The 25,163-nt window shown below is 42.9% G+C and overlaps 2 protein-coding genes across 4 annotated transcripts in view; both read left to right on the forward strand.

The window, feature by feature from the left end:
* Nucleotides 1-25,163, forward strand: part of rad54b (RAD54 homolog B) — a 166,991-nt gene that overhangs the window by 26,814 nt on the left and 115,014 nt on the right. The gene's annotated exons all lie outside the window — the stretch shown is intronic.
* LOC137312904 (fibrinogen silencer-binding protein) lies at nt 5,923-12,810 on the forward strand. Its single transcript, XM_067979282.1, has 2 exons — nt 5,923-6,486; nt 12,193-12,810. The coding sequence occupies exons 1-2, from the start codon at nt 6,086-6,088 to the stop codon at nt 12,764-12,766; spliced, it is 975 nt and encodes a 324-aa protein (XP_067835383.1). The 5' UTR covers nt 5,923-6,085; the 3' UTR covers nt 12,767-12,810.

The raw sequence follows: 25,163 nt of genomic DNA on the forward strand, positions 1-25,163 counted from the left end.
CAATAACCTGCTCACCAATGCTCAGTTTGGGTTCCGCCAGGACCACTCTGCTCCAGAGCTCATTACAGCCTTGGTCAAAACGTGGACAAAAGAGCTGAATTCCAGAGGTGAGGTGAGAGTGACTGCCCTTGACATCAAGGCAGCCTTTGACCGAGTGTAGCACCAAGGAGCCCTAGTAAAATGGGAATCAGGGGTAAACTCTCCAGTGGCTGGAGTCATACCTAGCACAAAGGAAGATGGTAGTGGTTGTTGGAGGCCAATCATCTCAGCCCCAGGGCATTGCTGCAGGAGTTCCTCAGGGCAGTGTCCTGGGCCCAACCATCTTCAGCTGCTTCTTCAATGACCTTCCCTCCATCATAAGGTCAGAAATGGGGATGTTCGCTGATGATTGCACAGTGTTCAGTTGCATTCGCAACCCCTCAGATACTGAAGCAGTCTGTGCCCGTGTGCAGCAAGACCTGGACAACATCCAGGCTTGGGCTTATAAGTGGCAAGTAACATTCGCGCTAGACAAGTGCCAGGCAATGACCATCTCCAACAAGAGAGCGTCTAACCACCTCCCCTTGACATTCAACGGCATTACCATCGCCGAATCCCCCACCATCAACATCCTGGGGGTCACTATTGACCAGAAACTTAACTGGACCAGCCACATAAATACTGTGGCTACAAGAGCAGGTCAGAGGCTGGGTATTCTGTGGCGAGTGCCTCACCTCCTGACTCCCCAAAGCCTTTCCACCATCTACAAGGCACAAGTCAGGAGTGTGATGGAATACTCTCCATTTGCCTGGATGAGTGCAGCTCCAACAACACTCAAGAAGCTCGACACCATCCAGGACAAAGCAGCCCACTTGATTGGCACCCCATCCACCACCCCAAACCTTCACTCCCTTCACCACCGGCGCACTGTGGCTGCAGTGTGTACCATCCACAGGGTGCACTGCAGCAACTCGCCAAGGCTTTTTCGACAGCACCTTCCAAACCCGCGACCTCTACCACCTAGAAGGACAAGAGCAGCAGGTATGTGGGAACAACACCACCTGCACGTTCCCCTCCAAGTCACACACCATCCCGACTTGGAAATATATCGCCGTTCCTTCATCGTCGCTGGGTCGAAATCCTGGAACTCCCTTCCTAACAGCACTGTGGGAGAACCTTCACCACAGGGACTGCAGCGGTTCAAGAAGGTGGCTCACCACCACCTTCTCAAGGGCAATTAGGGATGGGCAATAAATGCTGGCCTTGCCAGCGACGCCCACATCCCATGAACGAATTTTTTTCAAAAAAGCAACTCATTTGATTATCAACAAATTTTGGATTTGATTTGTCTACCATCACCGCCCTACTTCTATTTGACTACGGTATAAGTACAATGCATTATTAGTGACATTTTTTTATTCTGTGACTAGTATAACCTTGTGTTAGAACTTGACACAGTCACAGATTTTCAGAAACACACATCTTCTGCCACTAGTCTGAAATTGTTTGTATTTAGGACTAAATTAGCTTTTCTTTTTTATAGTTTCATAACAGTAGGCAGAGCAAGTAAAACAATTAAAAATAATTGGTAATGTTTGGGAGGGGAGGGGGTGCTCCTGTAGAAGTATGGGTAAATATGGTATGGGTTTCTCTTCTAGTAAAGCTCCTTACCTGTCAATGGGGATAGTGCCCTCTCTATATCCAGGTCAGGAAAAGCAACAAGTCTGAAAAAGTCTTGATAATAAAGGAAAAGATTCATACAAAACCTGCAGAAGCAATCGATCTGTAGTTAAAAATAGGTGAGGATCTAAACACTGCAGAAATAGTGCTACTCTCCACTCTCTCTTGGAGAATATGGTGCTACGTGCGACTTACAGTATGTAGCATATTTGTATTGAAATTTCTTCTTGGTAGAGACGAAGTAGAAACCTGATTTGTTTTTCACAATGTTTAATCGCTTTGGTGGGGCACATGACCTTGGATTTTTTCAATTTTTCTCCTTTTACATATATCTGTTCTATCCTCTATAATCAAAAGGGCAGCTGAACGCCCCGCTAATAGATCACTATCAAAAATACTCTGTACCCCATTCCACCTTCTGCAGGGAGATATTTCCCTGGCTCAGATTGGAAATTCAGTGGGATGGGGGATCGAACTAGCATTTTCCTACTCTGCAGCACTGTGCATTGGTGCTCCAGCAAAGCAACAACGTTTTCTTCCTAAGTGTTGGATACTTTGCTTACATCCACAAAAGATAAAAATGCTAAATCAAAAATATTTGTATTTTTATGCTAGGATAATTCTGTAGTTTGTAAGAACGGAGGGGTCGAGGATGGATTTTTTTGGGGGGATAGTGGTGATACTGGTGGTTTTGAAAGCAAGCGCCCGAGGAGAGGGAACCATTTCCAACATCAGTTAGCAAGGAGGCCAGGAAAGGATGTTGGGTGGTCAAGGGAGTTTTGAGGTGAGGGTGGAGTAGGAAGGGAAGAGGGGTTTAAGGAGACAGTTGGTAGTGGAGAAAAGAAGCCAAGGTTTATCTTTGCTCTCCAGGATGCTCTTGGAGTAGTGTGCAATTTTGGCAGAGGAAACTGAGGCCCAATATTTCTTGATGTGGTCCAGCCAGGATCTGGTGACCGATGGCTAAACCAGTTCTGCGCCACATACATTCAAATCTGTGCTGTTGGACTTGAGGGAGTTCAAATCAGGGCTATACCAGGGAATCAACCAGGATGGGAGAGAGTAAAAGTTTTGCTGTGAACAAGGGCATCAAAGGTGGACATGAGGGAGTAGTTAAACAGATCGATGGCTGCAGAAGTATTGCGAACAGAAGGCAGTTGGGATTTAGCAAGTGCACTTGTAATTGACTTTGGGTGAAGAGTTTTTTCCAGGGACAGACACAGAAGGTAGTGGCGTTGGAAGGAGATACAGGATGTGGCTGTGACTATGGACGGGGGAGTTTATATTGTGGGAGAAGTTTAGGGAGGACAGGAGATCTGTGAATTCAGAGGAGAGAGGGCATAAGGAGCTGTGATGAAGATTGAAATAGCCAAGGATGAGGAGCTGCTCAGTGCAGAAGCTGAGGGGAAAAAATGGAGGGAGGATATCTTGGGGCATGGTAGGTAATGAGAATTTTAAAGGAGAGGCAAGAGGGGTGGAACAAAGTGAGGTGCTCAACGGAGGAGAAAATACTAGAGTAGGGGGGAAGAGATCAAGGTATAATTTAGTGACGAGGGCCATGCCGCCACTGTGGTAGCATGGGGCGGGATAGATGGTGGAAAATATAGCCAGATGGTGAAGCTTCAATAAAGGACAAGGTGTCATCGCTTATGAAACATTTCAGTCAAAGCCAGGATGTCAATGCAATTATCCACAATAGGATCATTGAAGGCAAGGACCTTGTTCTTGAGTGAACGAACTTTCTGGAAGGAAATGCAGAGAGGGGCAGTGATTGTTGGTACACTGGCATAATCCAAGGTGGCAGTGGTGAGTAGAGTAAGCAGGACGAGAAGAAGGTTGGTGTAATTAATTCCCAGCAAGCACACCGGGCAGGATTGTTGGCAAGAGAGGAGAATGAGACAGTTGGGGTTACCGATTGTAAGGAGGCAGCAACTGATTCATCGATGGACCCTTCAGATAATGTCAAGAGAGGCACGAAGGGTACCTATGGGCTTCTCCAAGGGGAAGTAGAAGCAAGTGTTATATAAATGTAAACCTTCTATCATGTCTGTCAGAAACATCTCGAAGCATTTCACAGTCAGTGAATTACTTTAAATTGCAGTGTTAATATTCAAACAAAGCACATTATAAAAAGGATATAGAGACACTGGAGAAGGTGCAAAAAAGATTTACAAGGATAATACCAGAACCAAGAGGTTATACCTATCAGGAAAGATTGAACAGGCTGGGGCTCTTTTCTCTGGAAAAGAGAAGGCTGAGGGGTGACCTGATAGAGGTCTTTAAGATTATGAAAGTGACAGACATAGAGAAGATGTTTCCACTTGAGGAGGAGACCAGAACTAGGGGCCACTAATAAATCCAATAGGGAATTCAGAAGAAACTTCTTTACCCAGGGAGTGGTTAGAATGGAATTCGCTACCACAAGGAGTAGCGACTAGCATAGATGCATTTAAGGGGAAGGTAGATAAACACATGAGGGAAAAAGGAATAGGAGAGTATGCTGATAGGGTTAGATGAAGTAGGGAGGGAGGAGGCTCGTGTGGAGCATAAACACCAGCGTGGACCAGTTGGGCCGAATGGCCTGTTTTTGTGCTGTACATTCTCTAATTCTACGTAAAGCAGCAGTCATTTTCCACACAGAGAGATCCCAAATGCATTGATGAAATAAATGAATATTTTTTCTTTTTTGGGGTGATATTGGCTGAGGGAGCAGTGTTGGCCAGAAGGATTCCTTTCGTCAGTACAATATCTTTAATGTCCACTTCAACAAGCAGACGGCCTCAGTTTAACATGTCATCCAAAGGACGGCTCCTTCGATAATGCAGCATTCCCTTAATACTACATTGGAGCGACAGCTTAAGTTATGAGCTTACTCTTTTGGTTTGAGACTCAAACCCAGAACCTTCTGACCCAGGAGTGGGAGTGCTACCAAATGAGCCAAGCTGAAGTACACAAAAAGAGACGAGCCAGTTGTAATATTCACAGTAGAATTGCTCCATAACTGTTTTGATAATGTCTCATGGAATTTAGGTTTTGTTGTGTATTTGTGAACAAAGAAAGGAATATTTAGTGAACGTTTTTTCATGAGTGCAGTGCCTTTTAAATGATACAATTGTTTATATCACCGTACATTTTAATAGTATTGTAAAATGCCACTTTTCTGCCTTCTCAAATTAATTTTACCCACATTTTTTAAAGCTTTGCAAAGTACTTTAACATTTCTGTTCATCCTCTATTTGAGTGTCATGGTATATAATTATTACAAGGATGCAATTATCATGGATTTTATCTATTGAAATGTCAGCAGATGGCAATATGGTGACATCTCTAATTCTGTATCAGTATTCTGACTGTTACCCTATATAGATTGGGTTTAGAAATTAATCTTCCACAATCTCCTCTTGAGTATTGGTGAAATTTTACATATTAATTGAAATATGCAAAAAAAAAGTTGCACTGTGGTCTAGAAAGCCAATCTTATAGATGCATAAAATATGCTGTGGTATTTGAATTCAAATTATGAAAAAACTAAAAATTTGGTAGAACGGGTTTGAATATTTTTATAAGCTGTTGTGTGGGTTTCATGTATTTATGGTTTCAGATTTCAGGCTGTTTTTTGTTGCCAAAAGATCTGCCTTTCAGCTTACTGTTTTTTTTAATTCTAAGATTTTAAAAACGTTTGTCAGTGTGCCTTTGACAAAGTGACTTCATTTATTAAAAAAAATTAATCAATAATTTAGTGCAGGCCGTAATGTGACAGCTTATTTAAACTTATTGAGCTGAGTACAACCCAGCATGATAGAGGAAGTGAAGTTCCTTGATTGACATCAGAACTAGCATGGGGAATGCAAACAACACTAAAAGCTCCACAGCAGGATTACTGGGGCCCTGTCAGGGATCAGTGTACAGACTGCAGAATACTCGTGCATATTATAACAACAACAATAATTCTTTGTTCATAGTTTGATGTGAATTTTCCTGTTTCAAATATAAAGTTTGTCTTTAAGGTTAAAGTTATAGTTTTTAGCAGCTACACTATGACATAAAGATCAGGCTAATTTTGGTTTTGTAGGTTTGTGTGCACTACAGCAAAATGACAGCTTTAGAACACCTGCACCTTTGCACAGGGATTCTGTTGCTAACGCTTTCAAAACCAGAAAAACAGATCAGATAACCAAACAGCCCAGCATTTGATTGGTCTCAGCATCAGGGGCTTGCACAGTCTCATTTTAGTCTGGAGCCTTAAGTAGGTCAGGCCTAGCTTAGCCAGCCTGCAGATGATCAGCTGCAGATGATCTCTGGATGAAGTCAAGCTGAAAGGAATTTCAATGAACCCTTCCTGATAGGCGTAGGCCTAAAAAGGCTGGCCTAGTTAAGCTTCAGCTTATAGTGTGAGTGTAGGCTTTGCAGTCAGTCTGAAGTTTGTGTGATGTGCTCTGTACAAAATATGCTAGGGAAAAAATCAAACCGATCCTCAAATTTTACCATATATGAAAAGATTGATTTGTTAAAACTTGTATGGCCTCACATAAAGGTCCTGGAGGTTCATAAGAATAATCAGGCTATAATAGTTGAAAAAAATCGTTGCTGGGAAACTATAGCACAGCAATACAATGCTGTTGGAGTGGATCGTCCGTCTCGTAGCGCACAGGCTTTACGAACACTATATAAACGCATTAAAGAAAGTGCTAAACAAGAGATAGCCAGGAGAGAGCAGCTGCATCCAGACTATAAAGGAAACGTCTCTGAGCCAACCAGAAGAATCCTAGAAATGATTCCTCACATTTTCCAACCACTTTTGAAGGTGATAGACGGCGACAACATACAAAGGTAAGATTCTCTCATTTTACTGACTATAAAATTTTTAAAAAAATATTCCCTTTACATGAGGCTTGTATACAGAACTCATTATTACAATGGCCACATCACCCATGTCTCTGGAACTGGGAAGATATGATCACACATGACCTGAAGTTTTGGTGAGACGACCAACATGGGGAAATGATTCAAGTTCCAATTCTAGACCTTTGATTTCAGTTAGGCGAGTGCTAGCCTCCTAATTGGGTTGCAAGTTTGAGACTCTTGGCTATACTGAACTTGGGTAACAAAGCGGCTCAGAAATCAATCAGTTGCTAGTGGCCAGTATAATAGCCAAACATTTTTTGTGAATTGGAATAAATGTAAGATAGCCACTAACAGATCTTTACACACAGGGTGGTGAGAATGTGGAACTCGCTGCCACATGGAGTGGTTGAGCAGTGATGCATTTAAGGAAAGACACCATGAGAGTGAAGGGAATAAAGGGAAAGAGGGGGCAGGGTGAGAAGAGATCATTAGGTTGGAGGGAGACTTGTGTAGAGTATAAACACTGGCATAGATCAATTGTGCTGAATGGCCTATTCCAATACATTGATCTTCCCAATGTTTAATCCAGGACTGGGTGTCAGACGAGCAATCTGACAACACAAAGGCACTGGTGGTGGTGAGGTAGAACTGCATGTCGTCAGCGTGCATGTGGAATCTGATGTTTTGTCTTTGGATGATGTCGCCGAGGGGCAGCATGTTTATTTGAAATAGGATGGGGCCAAGGGTAGATCCTTGGGTGATTCCAGAGGTAACGGTGCGTGGTGGGTGCAGGAGATTCTGTGGCTATGACTGGATAGGTAAGAGTAGAACCAGGCAAGGGCAGTCCTACTCCGCTGGACAGTGGAGGAGAATGGCATGATCAACTGTGTCAGGCTGCAGCTAGGTCAAGAAGGAAGGGAATGATTAAGGCCGTTTCAGGGTTGTGGCAAGGGCGGAAACCTGATTGGAGAGGCTCAAACATGGAGTTGCGTGAAAGATGGGCACGGATTTGGGAGATGACAACACATTCAAGGACTTTGGAGAGGAAGGGGAGGTTGGTGATGGGGCAGTAGTTTGCAAGGACAGAAGGGTCAAGGGTAGGATTTTTGAGGAAAGGGTGATGACAGTAGATTTGAACAGAAGAGGGACAATACCTGAGGAGAGGGAACTGAGCTAGCATGGCAGCAAGAAGAGAAGCTGGGGAGTCAGCAGTTTAGTGGGAATAGGGTCAAGCAGGAGGTGGGTCTCGTAGACAAGATGAGCTGGGAGAGTGCATGAGGGTTGTTTCCCCTGGCTGAAGCGTCTAGAACTAGGGGGCATAGTCGCAGGATAGGGGTCAGCCATTTAAGACTGAGATAAGGAGGAATTTCTTCACTGAGAGGTTGTGAATCTTTGGAATTCTCTACCCCAAAGGGCTGTGGATGTTGAGTTGCGTATACTCAAGGTTGCGACAGATAGATTTTTGGACTCTAGGGGAATCAAGGGATATGGAGATCGGGCGGGAAAGTGGAGTTGAGGTCGAAGATCAGCCGTGATCTTATTGAATGGCAGAGCAGGCTTGAGGGACCGTATGGCCTACTCCTGGCCCTATTTCTTATGTTCTTATGAGGGGAGATATGAGAGAAACTAGAGAAAGATGCAGGTTTGGGGCTAGGGCAGGAGGAAACTTTGGGGAAAGCATGCCTTGCTGGGCAAGGAGAGGAGAACTACGGCAGAGGCAGCTGAACGGAAGGTATCAATCTTAGTGACAAAGAAGTCAATGAGCTCCCCTCACTTGTTGGAGGTGAGGGGGAAGGAAGAAGGATTTAAGGAGACAGTTGGTAGTGGAGAAGAGTAGCTGGGAGTTTTCTTTGCATTCCAGGATGATCCTGGAGTAGTGAGCGGATTTAGCAGAAACGAACAGGGTTCGATAGTGCTTGATGTGGTCCAGCCAGATCTGGCTAAAATATTTACATTCAAGATACAAAGATCAACAAAGGGTCACAAAACAGATAGTAAGAGCTACAAAAAGAGAGTATGAAAAGAAACTTGCAAGGGATATCAAAACCAATACGAAGAACTTTTATAGTTATATTAGGAAAAAGAAGGTGGTCAGGAGCAGTGTTGGCCCCTTAAAAACTGAAAGTGGGGATATTGTCATTGACAATGGGGAAATGGCGGACATGTTGAACAATTACTTTGCGTCAGTATTTACAGTAGAAAGAGGATAGCATGCCGGAAATCCCAAGAAAACTAATATTGAATCGGGGACAGGGACTTGATAAAATTAATATAAGTAAAGCAACAGTAATGAAGAAAACAAAAGCAGTAAAGAGTGACAAATCCCCAGGACCAGATGGTTTCCATCCCAGGGTTTTAAAGGAAGTAGGTGAGCACATTGCAGATGCCCTAACTATAATCTTTCAAAGTTCTCTAGATTCAGGAACTGTCCCTCTGGATTGGAAAATTGCACATGTCACTCCGCTTTTTAAGAAAGGAGAGAGAGGGAAACCAAGGCATTATAGACCAGTTAGCCTAACATCTGTTGTGGGGAAAATGCTGGAGTCTATAATTAAGGATAGGGTGACTGAACATCTCGAGAATTTTCTGTTAATCAGAGAGAGCCAGCATGGATTTGTGAAAGGTGGGTCGTGCCTGACAAACCTGATTGAATTTTTTGAAGAGGTGACTAAAGTAGTGGACAGAGGAATGTCAATAGATGTTATTTATATGGACTTCCAGAAGGCATTTGATAAGGTCCCACATAAGAGGCTGTTAGCTAAGATAGAAGCCCATGGAATCGAGGGAAAAGTACGGACTTGGTTAGGAAGTTGGCTGAGCGAAAGGCGACAGAGAGTAGGGATAATGGGTAGGTACTCACATTGGCAGGATGTGACTAGTGGAGTCCCGTGGGGATCTGTCTTGGGGCCTCAATTATTCACAATATTTATTAACGACTTAGATGAAGGCATAGAAAGTCTCATATCTAAGTTTGCCGATAACACAAAGATTGGTGGCATTGTAAGCAGTGTAGATGAAAACATAAAATTACAAAGGGATATTGATAGATTAGGTGAATGGGCAAAACTGTGGCAAATGGAAGTCATTGTAGTCAAATGTGAGGTCATCCACTTTGGATCAAAAAAGGATAGAACAGGGTACTTTCTAAATGGTAAAAAGTTAAAAACAGTGGATGTCCAAAGGGATTTAGGGGTTCAGGTACATAGATCATTGAAGTGTCATGAACAGGTGCAGAAAATAATCAATAAGGCGAATGGAATGCTGGCCTTTATATCGAGAGGACTAGAGTACAAGGGGGCAGAAGTTCTGCTGCAGCTATACAAAACCCTGTTAGACCGCACCTGGAGTACTGAGAGCAGTTCTGGGCACCGCACCTTCGGAAGGACATATTTGGCTTTGGAGGGAGTGCAGCGTAGGGTTACTAGAATGATACCCGGACTTCAAGGGTTAAGTTACAAGGAGAGATTACACAAATTGGGATTGTATTCTCTGGAGTTTCGAAGGTTAAGGGGAATCTGATCGAAGTTTATAAGATATTAAGGGGAACGGATAGGGTGGATAGAGAGAAACTATTTCCGCTGGTTGGGGATTCTAGGAGTAGGGGGCACAGTCTAAAAATTAGAGCCAGACCTTTCAGGAGTGAGATTATAAAACATTTCTACACACACAGGGTGGTAGAAGTTTGGAATTCTCTCTGCAAATGGCAATTGATACTAGCTCAATTGCTAAATTTAAATGTGAGATAGATAGCTTTTTGGCAATCCAAGGTATTAAGGGATATGGGCCAAAGGCAGGTATATGGAGTTAGATCACAGATTAGCCATGATCTTATCAAATGGCAGAACAGGCACAAGGGGCTGAATGACCTACTCCTGTTCCTATGTTCCTATAAGTCTGCGCCTCTTGGAATTAAGGGAGCAATGATACCAGATATCAAGGGGAACGGCAGGGTGGGAGAGTGTGAGGGTTTTAATGGGGATAAGAATGTCACAGGTGGAGGTGAGGGAGTGATTGAGCAGAACGACAGAACCTTAGTTGCGGGAAATGTGATCTCTGAACGTCAAGGAGATTCCAGTAGCTGCCAAGGTCGGGGGGGGGGGGGGGGCGGGGGGGTATATCGGAAGAGCAGAAAAGTAGTTATAGTAGGTGATGCAATTTTTAGATAAGTAGATGGGAAGATATGCATCCATGACCATGAGAACCAACAGGTTTGTTGCCTTCCAGGTACAAGGGTGGTGGATCTCAACTCACTGGTGGATGATCTGCTGATGGGATGCGGGAGAAAATCGTTGTTGTGACCCACATTGCAGCCAATGACGTGGGCAGGTGTAGTCCAGGGATCCTACAAAATAATTTCAGAGAGCTAGAAAAAAACTTAAGGGAAGAACCAAAATGGCAACATTCTCTAAAATACTATTGGTGCCACGTGCAGGAGTAAAGAGGCAGGCTGGCATAAGAGAGACATGTGGGTACATGTGTGGTGTAGGAAGTGAGAATTTGGATTTCTAGGGAACTGGGAAACCTTTTTGGAAAGACGAACCCTGTATTGACCGGATGAGTTCCACTTAAACAGAAGAGGAACTGGGGTACTGTCAGATAGGCTAGGCAGACTGATCGAGGAGAGACTAAATGAACTAGAGAACATGATAATACAGAAAAGCAAAGCAAAACTACAAGGAATTAGTCAAGATAAGGAATAAACAAGAAAGGAAGAAATCAAACACAAATGAGGCAAAAATAAAGGAATGGAACCTATTTTACACAAATACTAGATGTCTAACAGCAAAAGTAGCAGAATGAGAAGGGTTAGTGTACACACAGTGCAGACATCATAGGTATACAGAAATCTGGTGGGGAGAGGAGCACAAATGGGATTCTTCACTGGGGGAATGCAAACTGTTTAGGAGATTGATGTCGGCATTGGGTAGGATGAGGGCATGCATCATATAAGAGAAAATGAGAAACCACTAGTGCCTATTTACTATAGACCGCAGGACTAAACAGCTGATATTGACTGGATATTTCACAGAAAATTGAAGGGAACATTCAGCAAAGGAACTGTTTTAATAATGGAGGGGGTTTAACCACCCGCATGCAGGACGAAGCTTGCATCATGTTAGTAGTAAAAAGAGTAAAAAATTTCTGGCTGTGATAATGGACTGTTACCTGATTCAATATGTAATGGAGGGGACCAGAAATGAAGCAGTAGTTGACACAATGCTAATCAACAACGGGAACTTTATAGTGGGAGCAAAGGTAGGGGAGCAACTGGGGAATAGTGATCATAAGTGTTAACATTCAGGATAATGAAAGGAAAGAGAAGTATAACGGTAGTATTAGACCATTGAATTTAAAGAGGAGAATAGGAAAGAGCTAAAAAGGAGGCCGAGCTACAGCTAACTGGAATAGGCTTAAAAGGATAATTTAAGAGAGTAGTAGTAGAATCTATAACTTAACTTTTTAGGAAGAATAGTAGGGAAAGGAGACCAGCTTGGATGACAAAGGGAAACTTTTGTTTTACAGGCACAGCATTGTTGGTGTTCATTGGACAATTCACATGTTCTTTTATTGTATTTGGGTCACTTGGCATTCAGCTTCACTGTAATTTTTTTTGTATTTCTAATTTATTTTATTAAATATTTTTCATGGTTTCCTCTAATCTATTGCAACAATTTTATCTTTTTTCGTCAGGCCTGGTGGAAGTTCTGCTTCTGAACAAGATTCCTGTGTGGAACAGCCTGCTAGCTTGTATCCACAACCTGGAACCTCAGGCTACCAGTCCCATTCCTGTCCCGATTGGATAACACCAGAGTCAGAACCTGAACATGAAGAGAAACCTCCTCCGATATTAACTATACTATCACAGCCAAGTGAAAGCTTGGAGCAACAGAACAAAACTGAGACTCAGCAGGCCACAAATGGCTCTGCCTCACCTTTTTCATCTTGTGGGGCGAGAGTATCTTTAACACCATCTCCTAGACCTGCGAGAAGGGAAGATGTTTTGTTCAGTCACCACCAGCACCACAGGAGTGCCCTACACCATATGACCAGTCATGATAATGGAGAAATGCAATTGATGTCAGCAGAGGAACATGAGATAATTATGGAAAATCAAAGGAAGTTTGGTCTGTATCTTGATGAAAAACGAGAAAGCCTTAAAAGAAAACAAGCATTAGAGGAAGACCTGTTAAGGGCAAAAATCAGAGTGGAAGAATTAAAGGCAGCAAGACTGCAACAAGGGTTGCCAGCTGTCCAAGATGCCTAATGTTTGTAAATATTTTGTCTCCATTAAAGTCAACTAAAACCATACTTATGTGTTGCGGATTTTAATTCCTCCTCTATGATAAAAGTAAAGGATTTATTTAATGCCACAGTTTGCCAATGAACACTAAGTTGTCATCACAGTAACTTTTAAATGCATTAATAGATTTTGGCCAAATTTAAAAATTCTCCAACAATGGATCCTATTTAAAAATGGAAATACTTTGAATTGTCTGTATCTGCTCACACAAATGGTGGTTAGAATGTGGAACTTGCTACCACATGGAATAGTTGAGGCGAATAGCATGGATGCATTTAAAGGGAAGCTAGATGAGTATGTGAGGGAAATAGGAATAGAAGGATATGCTGATAGGGTACGGTGAAGTAGAGTGGGAGGAGGCTTGTGTGGAGCATAGACCAGTTGGGCCAAATGGCATGTTTCTGTGCTGTAAATTCTATGTAAAAATGAGAGTGTGATTTGTCATTCTAACCAAACTTTATAAACCTCTTATCAAAAGTTGGGGTTGATTGGAAAATGAGCGTAGCTCCGCTTGGCTCAGTTGGTGAATACAGTGTGCGATAGGAGCTGAGCCTTATGGTGCATTACGGGGCCAGGTTTGATTTGGGTCTTCAGGGAAGCGATGCTGTAATATATATGTGGTAGGAGCTCATTATAACTTCAGAATACAATGGCTTAGAATTACTTTTTCTCCCAGTCTCATTTAGAAATTGTTTGCTTGAATAGCTGAGGCAGAATAGCCTCAAGTTAATAATGATGCATGCATAACTCACAAGTTTGTACCAGGCAAATTTATGAAATTAATCCAGGGGTTGTGAGAATAAGTCAACAAAGGTTTTTGCTTATTGAGACCAGGCAATATTTATGGGTCCATATTGCATGTGACTCTTTTTCACTCATCCATTATCGAAAGGATTTGAGTCTGAGGTGACACTCCAATATCAAGTCTCAAAAATTGATAAAACGTATTTATAGATGCTACTTGTTAGCTGCCTGGCTCAATACACTTTGATATTGCCAATGGCTCTTTCTTTTCAGGCACTGTACCTCCACCTTTCGCGGTTGCCATCACCACCCCTCGCTTCAAAAACCCTCCCTTGATCACTTTGCCCTCTCCAGTTGCTGCCCTATGTCCAACCTTCCTGTCCTTTGCTGGGAATTTCCTCGGGTTTTTTCGATCAGCCGTCGTAACTTTAGCAGAAGATCGGCAGATATGCCGTTTATCCAGGGTTTCTGCCAAAGTTAGGTGGCCGATTAGAATATCCTCCTCTCGCCCACCCGGGGGAAATTCCCAGAGCTTGAGCATGTTGTTGCCACCTACTTTCATGCCACCTTTCCCATCATTCCCTCTTTGAATCCTTACAGTACCTACCCATGGCACCGAGACTGCTCTCAGCAGTCACAAATGATATCCTCTGATTGTGGTGCACTATTACATCTAGTCCTCCTTGACATCTCTGCAAAGTTCAACACAGTTGACCACTCCATCCTTCTCCACTGGCTTTCCTCTGTGGTCACTTCCATGGCACTGGCCTAACATGGTTCCACTCCTACCTGCCCCAACACAGCCAGCACGTCTCCTGTAATGATTTTTCATCTTCCCTCTGTACTGTCGAATCGGGTGTGCGCCAAGCCTCCATCCTTGGTCCCTTTTTTGTGTCTACATGCAGCATCATTCGTTTCACCTTTATGCTGACCACTACCAGCTTTACCTTTTCAGTCACTATTCTTGATTCCTTGACCACCATTGTGCTGTCTGACTACTTCGCTGATTTTGTTCTTGATGAGCAAGGATCTCCTTCAACTCAACATTAGCAAGACCTCCTAAAACTCTGCGTCTCAGTATCTGACACACTGGGCTCGATTTTCGCACCCCAGTGCGGGTGCGTTCGTGGCGGGGGGGCTCCGAAAATCGGGGATTCCCGGGGCGGGTCCGGAGCCCAGCTCCAACTCACCCACTTCTTGGTTCCCCAGTGACGCACTGACATGCGTGCGCAGCCCCCGCATGTGGGACTAATTGCTGGCGGGATGCCACTTAAAGTATTTAACCAGGTACTTCAGGTTGTTTACAGACCTGATTGACCTGATATTTTAGGAGGGGTAGGATTTTCAAGTCAACCGGGACTGTTTCCCGTACTGGGGGAAGCACTTCCAGTTGAAATGGACGTGTTGCAGCCATCAGCCTGTGGCAGCTGCAAAGGTCCATTTGACACGTTGAGGGAGGGACCCTCACTCGTTGCAGGAGGCCACTCTGTCACTTTGGACAAAGTTTGGCCTCCACCACCCTCCTCCTAACAATAAAATTCACCAACTTGCACACTTACCCCGGTGTCCAGACACATTTACCTACCTTGCGGACTCCCTCAAACATACATCTTCCGGATGGGGGCCGCCGTAGCAGCAGACATAACCTCCTCGGAGGGCGAACAGCATCACCAGCCACGCCGTCCACCTCTGACACGTGGAGCTCCACAACACAGTACTGTGACACATCCACCTGCACAGCAGGAGGGAGGGCAGCCGCAGAGAGAGAGATGCTTCGCAGAAGGCACTACCCTCGCCACAGGGTCTACAGACCGAGGCTCAGCTTCCTGGACCTCTCTGAGGAGCAGAGCACATGGAGGCTCGGAGTCACTCGACATGTAGTCGTGGACATCTGTAGCCTCCTTCATGCCAAGCTGCTCCCGGCTGGCCCGAGCACCATCTTCTTACCTGTCGCTGTCAAAGTCACCACTGCCCTCAACAACTTCTCCTTCGCATCCTTCCAGGGTGCCACCGGGGACATCGCCGATGTCTCTCAGTCGTCTGCACAAAAGAGCTCTGCAAATACACCTACACCCACTCTGCAGTGACACAATGGGTGGCATCAGTTGTGGGTCTTCATAGTGATGCTCAGGAAAGGGCAATATTGCACAAACCAGCCAAGATTCGCAAAGACGTGACAGTAGTGGTGCCAATATAATATGTAATGTGAGTTGATCAAAAATTAAATATAAGTTTAAAAACCATGACAAACCCTTGTGCATCCCCTTCATGCTCACGACACGTTTGCCTTACGCTTCCTACTGCACATATGTGATGCATGCCCTGTGGCTGCAGCACAGGTAGTGGCAGGTTGGGTGAGGCTGACCGTGAACGAGATGCATGAGAGGGTGAGTATGAGATAGAGCCATGAGATTGTATGTGGATTGGGTTGAGTGGTAGTGGCGGGATGAGTACTGGCGAGGTGAGTAAGTGCAGGTAAGATGAGGGTGAGCTTTGAGTGGGTGTGAGGAGTGATGTGATAGAGTAGTTTTGGCAGTGCAGAAGGAGATGTGGGGTGCGGGCGGTGATGTGGCAGATGGAGTGTAGGGGAATGAGTAAGTGTACTCACTTCGGCTGACCTACTTAGGTCATTGAAGCGCCTCTTGCACTGTATGCAGGCGCGCAATATGTCGGTGGTGCAGGTGACCTCCTCTGCCACCTTGAGTCAGGCCTTCTTGGTGGCAGAGGCAGGCCGCTTCCTCCCGCCCGCCGGGGTGGGGGGGAGATCTCTGTCCTCCCCCTCCTCCTCACCCCATCCAATAAGACCTGGAGTGAGGCATCATTAAACCTGGGAGCAGCCTTCCCCCTGGGCTGCTCCATGCTGTAATTTTGCCTATGTTCTGCAGCATCAGTCAGTGGAGGACTGCCCCTTTAAATAGGGCTCCTCCAGCTGATAGCCTATCTGCCCGCTGTGCAGCTATCCAGCGCGAAACCCGGAAGCAAAGGTAAGTACCTTCAATCAAACTGCAATCGCGTGCGGAGCACCCCGATTTCACTGGGCACGTTACCCACGCACCTAGTCGACCCCCCGCTGCCAACCCGCCACCCTCCTAATATCGGGCCCACTATCTGGCAGCTACATCAGATTGAGCCCAATGGTGCACAGTCGTGGTGCCCCATTTGAGCTGATCCCACGTGCCTGTTACCACCAAGATTGCCCAGTTCCACCTCTATAACATAACATGCCTCTGCTCCTACCTCATCCTCCATGTTGTTGAGACTTTTATCCACCTCAGTCAAACTCGGTTATTCAGGGGTTCTTCTTGCTAGCCTTTCGAGTTCTCCCGTTTATGCAAACATACGAAAAAGGACAGGCTGGCACATCGAGCCTGTCCTGTCCCAGCATGATGTAACTTGCACTGTCTTTCCCCCCCTTCCTCCAGATGCATGTCTCACAATCTCCTGGCAGAAGTAGAGGAAAAAACCGTAGGCCAATTTAGGAAAAATGCTGTGGTGGAAAGGAAAGCACCAAAACATGTTTTTGACAGAGCATTGTTGAATTGTTAATTACATTTTCAGTTTGTTTTTTTTGAGTAACCTCCAGAATGTTCTCTACCAGCACCTTTGGAGCCTCTGACAATTCTGAATATGAATCTGTATAATTTTTTTAAATAAAGTTTTCAGTTACATCATAATTCCAACCTCACTTTCCATTATTTCTAAACCTTGGCAATTCCCCAAGTCGAGGAACAGGAGTACTCAAATGAATCCAGTTAATGCATTCACACTGTCCTTATCTCAAAAAAGCAGCTGTAACCAGTATTGAAGAAAATAAAACTTCACATGAGGTAACATCCATGCATGCCCCAGAAAGTTACTTTTGGGGGAAAAAAAGTTAAGCTTTTAGAAGTTGTATTTTATCATCTTATTTGTTATATATAACTGGGGGCAAATAAATAAACACACCTGTAACTCCCAAAAACCAACAGCTCATTTTAATTTTTTCTGTCTTGTGTTTGCAACAAATAGTGGGAAGAAGTAATGTCTGATTAGTTCCACTCCCACACTCCAACCAATATAGTTCTGCTAGGCTGGAGTTCCACCTTCCAAATGATCTAATTGGTCAATATTCACAACCTCCAATGCGAGTGGAAAAAGTTATTTTTTCTTGTAGAACACTGAAAAGTTGACTGTCAGCTTTCAAAGTTGACAGTCAGCATATATAATGGTTTTATAGTTTGCATTAAAAATACCTAAATAACTCATTCAACATTATATAATACTTCATATAAAATGGTTAATGTAATCAGGAATATTGAAGGCATGCTTCTTCCATGCTTCTTCCTTTAAGAGGCTTTTATCTGGTGCCATACTGCGTCTCTGTGCCCACCCCCTTCATGCATTTGCATTAGTTCTTTTTCTTCTATGGCCAGCCCCAGTTGCAATGAAAAATGTTGTAATGAGACTGTTAAGTGAAAATAAATAAAGTAAAATGCTTATTAAATTTGGAGGAATTTTTTGCAGTTGAATGTATTTTTCACATTTTGAGCCCTGATTCGAGTGCAAAAAGTTATTTCTTTCAACTAGTATTTCTGAAAGGTGTCTGTGTTGTCCTGTGTTAAACCAAAATTCTGTAGCCTGCAAAATTTGTCAAGACTTTTTTGAAAGGACAAAGAAAAGCAGACTCCAGAAACTCAGTGACCTTATTCAACCTCTACTGAAAGCTAGCAAAAGACAGACAAAAAAGACAAAGAACACAAGGCTGCCTCTTTTCAAGGACTATTCATTCTCCCATGGGGACAAAGCTCAGAAAATAACTCCCATGGAGGGCTTGGCATTGGGATCAGATTTCAGATTATCCTCCTGGAATAGCAGCCACTGATGCAGCACCAAACAAGAAACATAAATGTGAGTCGAAGATTGAATAATTTGAGACTTCCAATTTTGACTGGTACTTAACATTGGAGATGGAGCAGGGCAGCCATCCTATAGTCTTCAAAGCTCCAGATGCACAGGCACTTATGCAACCTCATATTCAGGAACAACCTAGGTAGCTTTGCTTAAATGAGGGAAAGCTACTGCAACCTCAGATTCAGGTACAAGTTAGCTTGCCTGGGCAACCTAAAAGGGGGAACTTGAAAGTCATCAAATGGGATTTCAACGCACATCATGAATCTTACTGGTAACGATCGACCGTCTAGACAATTTATTGCTGTCACAAAGGCAGTGTTAGGAACAGAGCAGGCCATTCAGCCCAACAAGCGTGTTCTACTATTTTGTTAGTTATGACAGTGCTTTATCATTTAATCTCAATTTCCCCACCCTTCTTCGGTATCCCCTACTTGCCAAGTAAGTATTTTGTGACCTTCCTTTCCCCCTGGCTTTTTATATTAATTGTAAACAATTTTACAACACCAAGTTATAGTCCAGCAATTTTATTTTAAATTCACAAGCTTTCGGAGGCTTCCTCCTTCGTCAGGTGAACGATGTGAAAAATCGTTCACCTCGTTTTCACATCGTTCACCTGACGAAGGAGGAAGCCTCCGAAAGCTTGTGAATTTAAAATAAAATTGCTGGACTATAACTTGGTGTTGTAAAATTGTTTACAATTGTCAACCCCAGTCCATCACCGGCATCTCCACATCATTTTTATATTAACACCACTAGTCCCCAATCTCTTCCTTAGACTCACTGAGCACTTGCTTAGGACAATTCACTCTTAACCCTGCTCAAAGTACTAGAGCAAAGTTTATCCCCCTGAAGTTGATAGAGAGGAAAAGTGATGCATTTAACCACCATTTCCTGTTTGATGATCCAGATTGCCTCTCACTTCAAAATCCACATCCTCAGTCCTCCAGGTAAATTCCAACTCTGCTACAAAACCCACCTAACCCCCCAGAAATCCTTATGTGGTAAACAGACTCCCATGCCCATTAAATGTTCCTTTGGCTATTTATAACTCTTCTGTCGAATCAGTAACTTTGTACCCAGTTTTAACACAGACTGGGAAAGCTCCACAGGTATGCATTATTTCGTTCTCAGACAAAGGAGACAATTCCCTGCATATCTATTTGTGTACGCATTTTGCTCCAGACCCAAGCCCATTACTCTGTCTCCCTTTTTTTTCCTCTTGAGCTCTTGGCTCCTGTATCCTCCCCTTCCTGTCATGCCACCTTTCATTTCTCCTCCAATCGGGTATTTTACTCCCCTAATCTCTATTCCAATCCATCACTATTCCTCTGACTTCCTACTCTCCTACTGCCGTCCCAGGCTTGAATACCCCTTGGATAAGCCCACAGCTACCTTCTGTGCCTCTCGGCATTCTCCAAAGGGCCCATCAAGGCACTTGTCATTGCCTCTTTATAAACAGCAACCCCAATTGCCCCAACTTCTTCTCTCACCGACCTTCCCACTTAGTGCACCCGCTGGGGGCTAATCAGGCCCACCACCTTCCCGTATTGCTCACCCCACCGATTACATTTTAAACATAGAAAACGCTATTACAAAAGTAAGTTTAAAAATTTTCTTGTAAATTTTTGATGTCTTTATTATGTTACAAATCTTATTTATAATTTTCTTAGTTTAATCACAAAGGCTGAAAAGATTTTCAAGAAGTTTTTGGAGCAATTTAATTGGTTCCTCTTTTTATTGCAACTTTTGCATTTTCTGCCTTCTCTACCTATGAAGGAAACATAAAGGGAGCTATGAGATAAAACATTAATGTTTAGAGCTTGTTTATAAAACGATGGTTAGTAACCAAACCTCTTTCAGTCTATGTAATCTTGGTCAGACAAATGTAAATTTTATTATGTTAATTACTTTATTGTGAATTTGATCTTGTAGCTGGCAGTGATCGGCTAACCTTGCTGAAACCACATTGGTAGCTTAATAAGACTAGTTGTTTTAATTGCAGCTAGGTGATTTCTGTACCTGTAACTGTAAAGGGAGAGAGAGATGACAAAAAACAAAAAAATTGCAGATACTGGAAATCTGAAACAAAAACAGAAAATGCTGGAAACACTCAGCAGGTCGGGCAGCATCTGTGGAGAGATGACAACAACAACGTAACAATTAATATAGAATCATAGAATGATACAGCACAGAAGAAGGCCATTCGGCCCATCGTGCTGGTGCCGGCTCTTTGAAAGAGCTGTCCAATGCGTCCCAATCCTCCTGCTCTTTCCACATAGCCCTGTAAGTTTTTCCACTTGCCGTGTATTTATCCAATTCCATTTTGAAAGTTATTATTGAGTCTTCTTCCACCCACCTTTCAGACAGTGCATTTCAGATCATAACAACTTGCTGCATATTTTTTTTTCCCTCATGTCATTTCCTCTGGTTCTTTTGTCAATTACCTTAAATCTGTGTCCTCTGGTTACCGACCCTTCTGTCACTGGAAACAGTTTCTCCTTATTTACTCTATCAAAACCATTCATGATTTTGAACACCTCTATCAAATCTCCTCTTAACCTTCTCTCCTCTAAGGAGAACAACTCCAGATTCTCTAGTTCCTCCATGTAACTGAAGTCTTTCATCCCTGGTACCATTCTTGTAAATCTCCACTGCACCTTTTCTAAGACCTTAACATCCTTCCTAAAGTGAGGTGTCCAGAATTGGACACAATACTCCAGCTGGGGCCTAACCAGTGTTTTATAAAAGTTTAGCATAACTTCCTTGTTTTTGTACTCTATGCCTCCATTTATAAAGCCAAGGATCCCGTATGCCTTTTTAACAGCTTTCTCAACTTGTCCTGCCCCCCCTCAAAGACTTGTGTATGTACAGCCCCAGGTCTCTCTGTTCCTGCACCCCCTTTTAAATTGTACCATTTACTTTATAGTGCCTCTCCTCATCCTTCCTACAAAAATGAATCACTTCACACTTTTCTGCATTAAATTTCATCTGCCCATTTCACCAGTTTTTCTTTGTCCTCCTGGAAGTCTGATACTATCCTCCACATTGTTTATTACATTTTTGAGTTTCGTGTCATCTGCAAACTTTGAAGTTATACCCAAGTCCAGGTCATGAGTATATATCAAAAGGAGCAGTGGTCCGAACACCGATCCCTGGGGGACAACATTGCCTACTTCCCTCCAGTCTGAAAAACAACCGTGCACCATTACTCTCTGCTTTCCGTCCCTTAATCAAATTTGTACCCACGCAGCGAATGCCCCTTTAATCTCATGGGCTTCAATTTTGCTAACAAGCCTATTATGTGGTACTTTATCAACCGTCTTTTGAAAGTCCATTTACACAACATCAATGCTTTCTGTTACTTCATCAAAGAACTCAATCATGTAAGTCAAACGTGGTTTGCCTTTAACAAATCCGTGCTGGCTTTAATTTATTAATCCATATTTTTCCAAGTGCCAATTAATTTTGTCACAGATTAATGTCTCTAAAAGTTTCCCCACCACCAACGTTAGGCTGACTAGCTTGTAGTTGCCGGGTTTATCCCTCTCCCCGTTTTTGAATAGGGATGTAACATTTGCAATCCTCCAGTCCTCTGGCAACACTTGCATATCTAAGGAGGATTGGAAGATTGTGGTCAGAGCCTCCTCAATTTCTACCCTTACTTCGTCAGCAACCTAAGATGCATCCCTTCCGGACCGGGTGACTTTTCTACTTTGAGCGTTGCTAATCTTTTTAGTACTTCCTCTTTATTTTTTATCCTATAGCACCTTTAAAGTAGAAAAACACCCACGCCATTTCAAAGAGGCATAATCAGACAAAAATGGACGCCAAGCTACTGCATAGCTTGGCGTCCATTTCCCTGTCTGTTTCCATTTGTGAAGTGCCTTGGGGTATTTTTTACATTAAAGGTAATGTATAAATGCAAGTTGTTGGCTGGTGGAAGAGAAATAGCCTGGAAGGTACTTGAGGTTGGAAAAGCATGTGGTTGGCAATGAGGATCGGGTAAGTCCATAATCACTGTTGCAGATCGGTTCCATGGGCATCATGTAGCAAAGAGGTTGATTTTCCCCATCATTATCCAGGCCTTTTGTAGCACCGTACTGTTGCCTTGACTGAGATCAACTAATTCACCACAGCCCGGGAATCAATCCTGGGACCTTCTTGATTTTTATGGCTCACTACTCACTAAGGAAGATAATTAGCCATCTGGGGAAGGCAAGTTTTGAACAAAAAAAATGATAATGACTGAAATCTTTGTTCAGTATTATGCCATGTAGTTTTTTAGCTGAGTATCTGTTATCTATAGGAAAATAATGTATCTGTAATTTGTCTCTATCTGGAATTTTCGTTGTTATTCTTCTCTCCTAAAATTGATGTTTTTTAGCCTGTCTTCTCTCATGCTTTCTCTCTTTCCCCCCTGCCCCCTACCCCACACCCTACCTCTAATACCAATTGCTTTGGTTTAGCAGCTTCCTTTGTCTCCAATTCATTTGTCTCTGCTGGTGCTTGACTTCCTGTGTGCATTATTCTGTCTTGTTTTTATATTCTCCCCTCCCCCCCATATAAACAGATTCATTACAGCTTGTGAAATGTTTATTTTGTTGGCTTTTTATGCTAATTAGGCATTGTTAGCACTGATATTGTGCAATGAACATATCCGATTTCAGAATATTACGATGCCGTCTTCTGAACCTTTTAGTAATGGATGCAATCATGACTGATCCAGCAGGTTTGATGCTGGAATGGAGACAGGGAACTTATTAAATCACAGGATGAGAGGCACATAGGAATTAATGATGGCTGGTCACCCAATTGGAATAAGATTTCAATCAACCATGCACTAATACTCATTATAAGCACTGCAACTTAAGCTTCCCAATCTTCATATTGACACAGCATTGTTGTCTGGCTAGATTCTTTTCAAAACCATTATCTGAGCAAGGTTGATGGAACCACTGATGCTAGAACTACGATACTTCAAACTTCCTGCCCTTCAAATGTAAACGGCCATATCTTTCAAAACTCAGAAAAGTAATAGATTGTTTCAGCACTTTTCCTTCTCAATTTACTCTTACACTGATCGCCTTATTTCTGTGGAAATGAAGATTACTTCTTTGGTTATTGATTAACAGTGCAACTATTCAAGGTTAAGTGAGTGGGTTATGTGGTTGTAAACATTAAAGAGGAGCTCCTGATTACAACAGGAGGAGCACTGTTTCTAAGCTTCTAAACAGGACTAAAGTAAAACTGCAGCAGAGATCTGTTTATTTTTCTTTAATTTTATAGAAAGTGATACAGTCCCTATCACTTATAGCAGATGCGTTGGTGTTAACGCGATTAAACCATATAAACGGTGGATGGTAAATCCAATCTCCAATTCATTGGGGCAGAAATCGCTCGGGAAATAACAGTGAGCTCACCACGGTCTCTGTTGTTAGTGGCGAAATGGAGGAGCAAGTTCCGGCATTCGCATATGCAAAGTGAAACGTAGAAATCTGGAACTTGCTCCCATTGGTTCACCGGCGATATGACAGCTTCGAATTAAAGGGACATCGCAAGCTGCAATCAGAGAAATCTTTGAAAAAGTGCAAACTTGCTTATTTGCCCAGCTGGAAAGTAAATAATTACACCACAAGACAGGTACGCTTAAAAATACAGGTCTAAACTAAGTTTCAACAGCGTGGTAAGACTTAATTGCCAAACAACTGAAAATTAACTTTTAAAAACGTGGAGTCTCATTACCCCTTATTTTAATAGTTTTTGGTCATTAAAAAATTTTTTTTTTTACTTTTCCCGTCTGTCTCTTTTATTTAATTCAATTATTTCTTATCCTCTCTATTTTTTGCTGTCTATAACTGTTTTTACATTGATTTTAATGTTGTACCTTTCACTTCCTGGTTTAACGCTCTAAGCCTGCAGAGACAGTGAACGCAGCTTGTCAAAAATGCTGTGATCTGATTGGTCGAGGGGAGAACTCGATTCTCTTGCTTCTCCCAGGGTTCAAGCTTCACTTGAACTGATGCTGGGCTCTTCTCCGCTTCCTATTTGAGGAAAAGAGCACGGTAAGTTAGTGGGTCAGTATAAATCTATGGAGCAGCAAGCAGTGTTGGTTCGCCGCTCCAAGCAATTTCTGATCCAATATATAAAAAATGATCACCAGTGACTTATATTTGAGACCAACAGCTGAACCCGTACAGTTGAAACCCAGCAAACTTGAAACATTAATGTGTTTTCATTCATCTTCATGCATCCTATTATGGCCAGATCAAGTAACTTCAGGATATGTGCTGCTGTCTACAAGTACAGTCCAGCTTTTGTAATGCATGAGATTCTAGTGATTCTTTTAGATATTTTAATCCCCAATATTGCATTTCTGCAACCATACAACTCCAGTTTAACTGAACAGTTTGTCCCAGAAATCCCCAGTGCATTAAAAATGAACATCGTACAGATGTGTTTGTGAAGTGGTGTGTAAATTGGTAAAAACAGGGGATTAACGAGGTGCAAAGAACTTATTGAACTGCCCCAAATAGCCGGCACGCTTAATACGTTTTAAATTGACTTTATAATTGACGTTGGCAAATTATTAGCACTATTCATCCAATATAGGTGGCTGCCTGTGATAAGCGTAAGTGGTGGGGACTGATTTACAATTTCTTGAAGATATGGACATAATTACATAATATGAATCTGAAAATACTGCTGAAACTCCTATAATACTTTGTAA

The sequence above is a fragment of the Heptranchias perlo genome, chromosome 3 (genome assembly GCF_035084215.1).
Source record: "Heptranchias perlo isolate sHepPer1 chromosome 3, sHepPer1.hap1, whole genome shotgun sequence".
NCBI classification, from domain to species: domain Eukaryota; kingdom Metazoa; phylum Chordata; class Chondrichthyes; order Hexanchiformes; family Hexanchidae; genus Heptranchias; species Heptranchias perlo.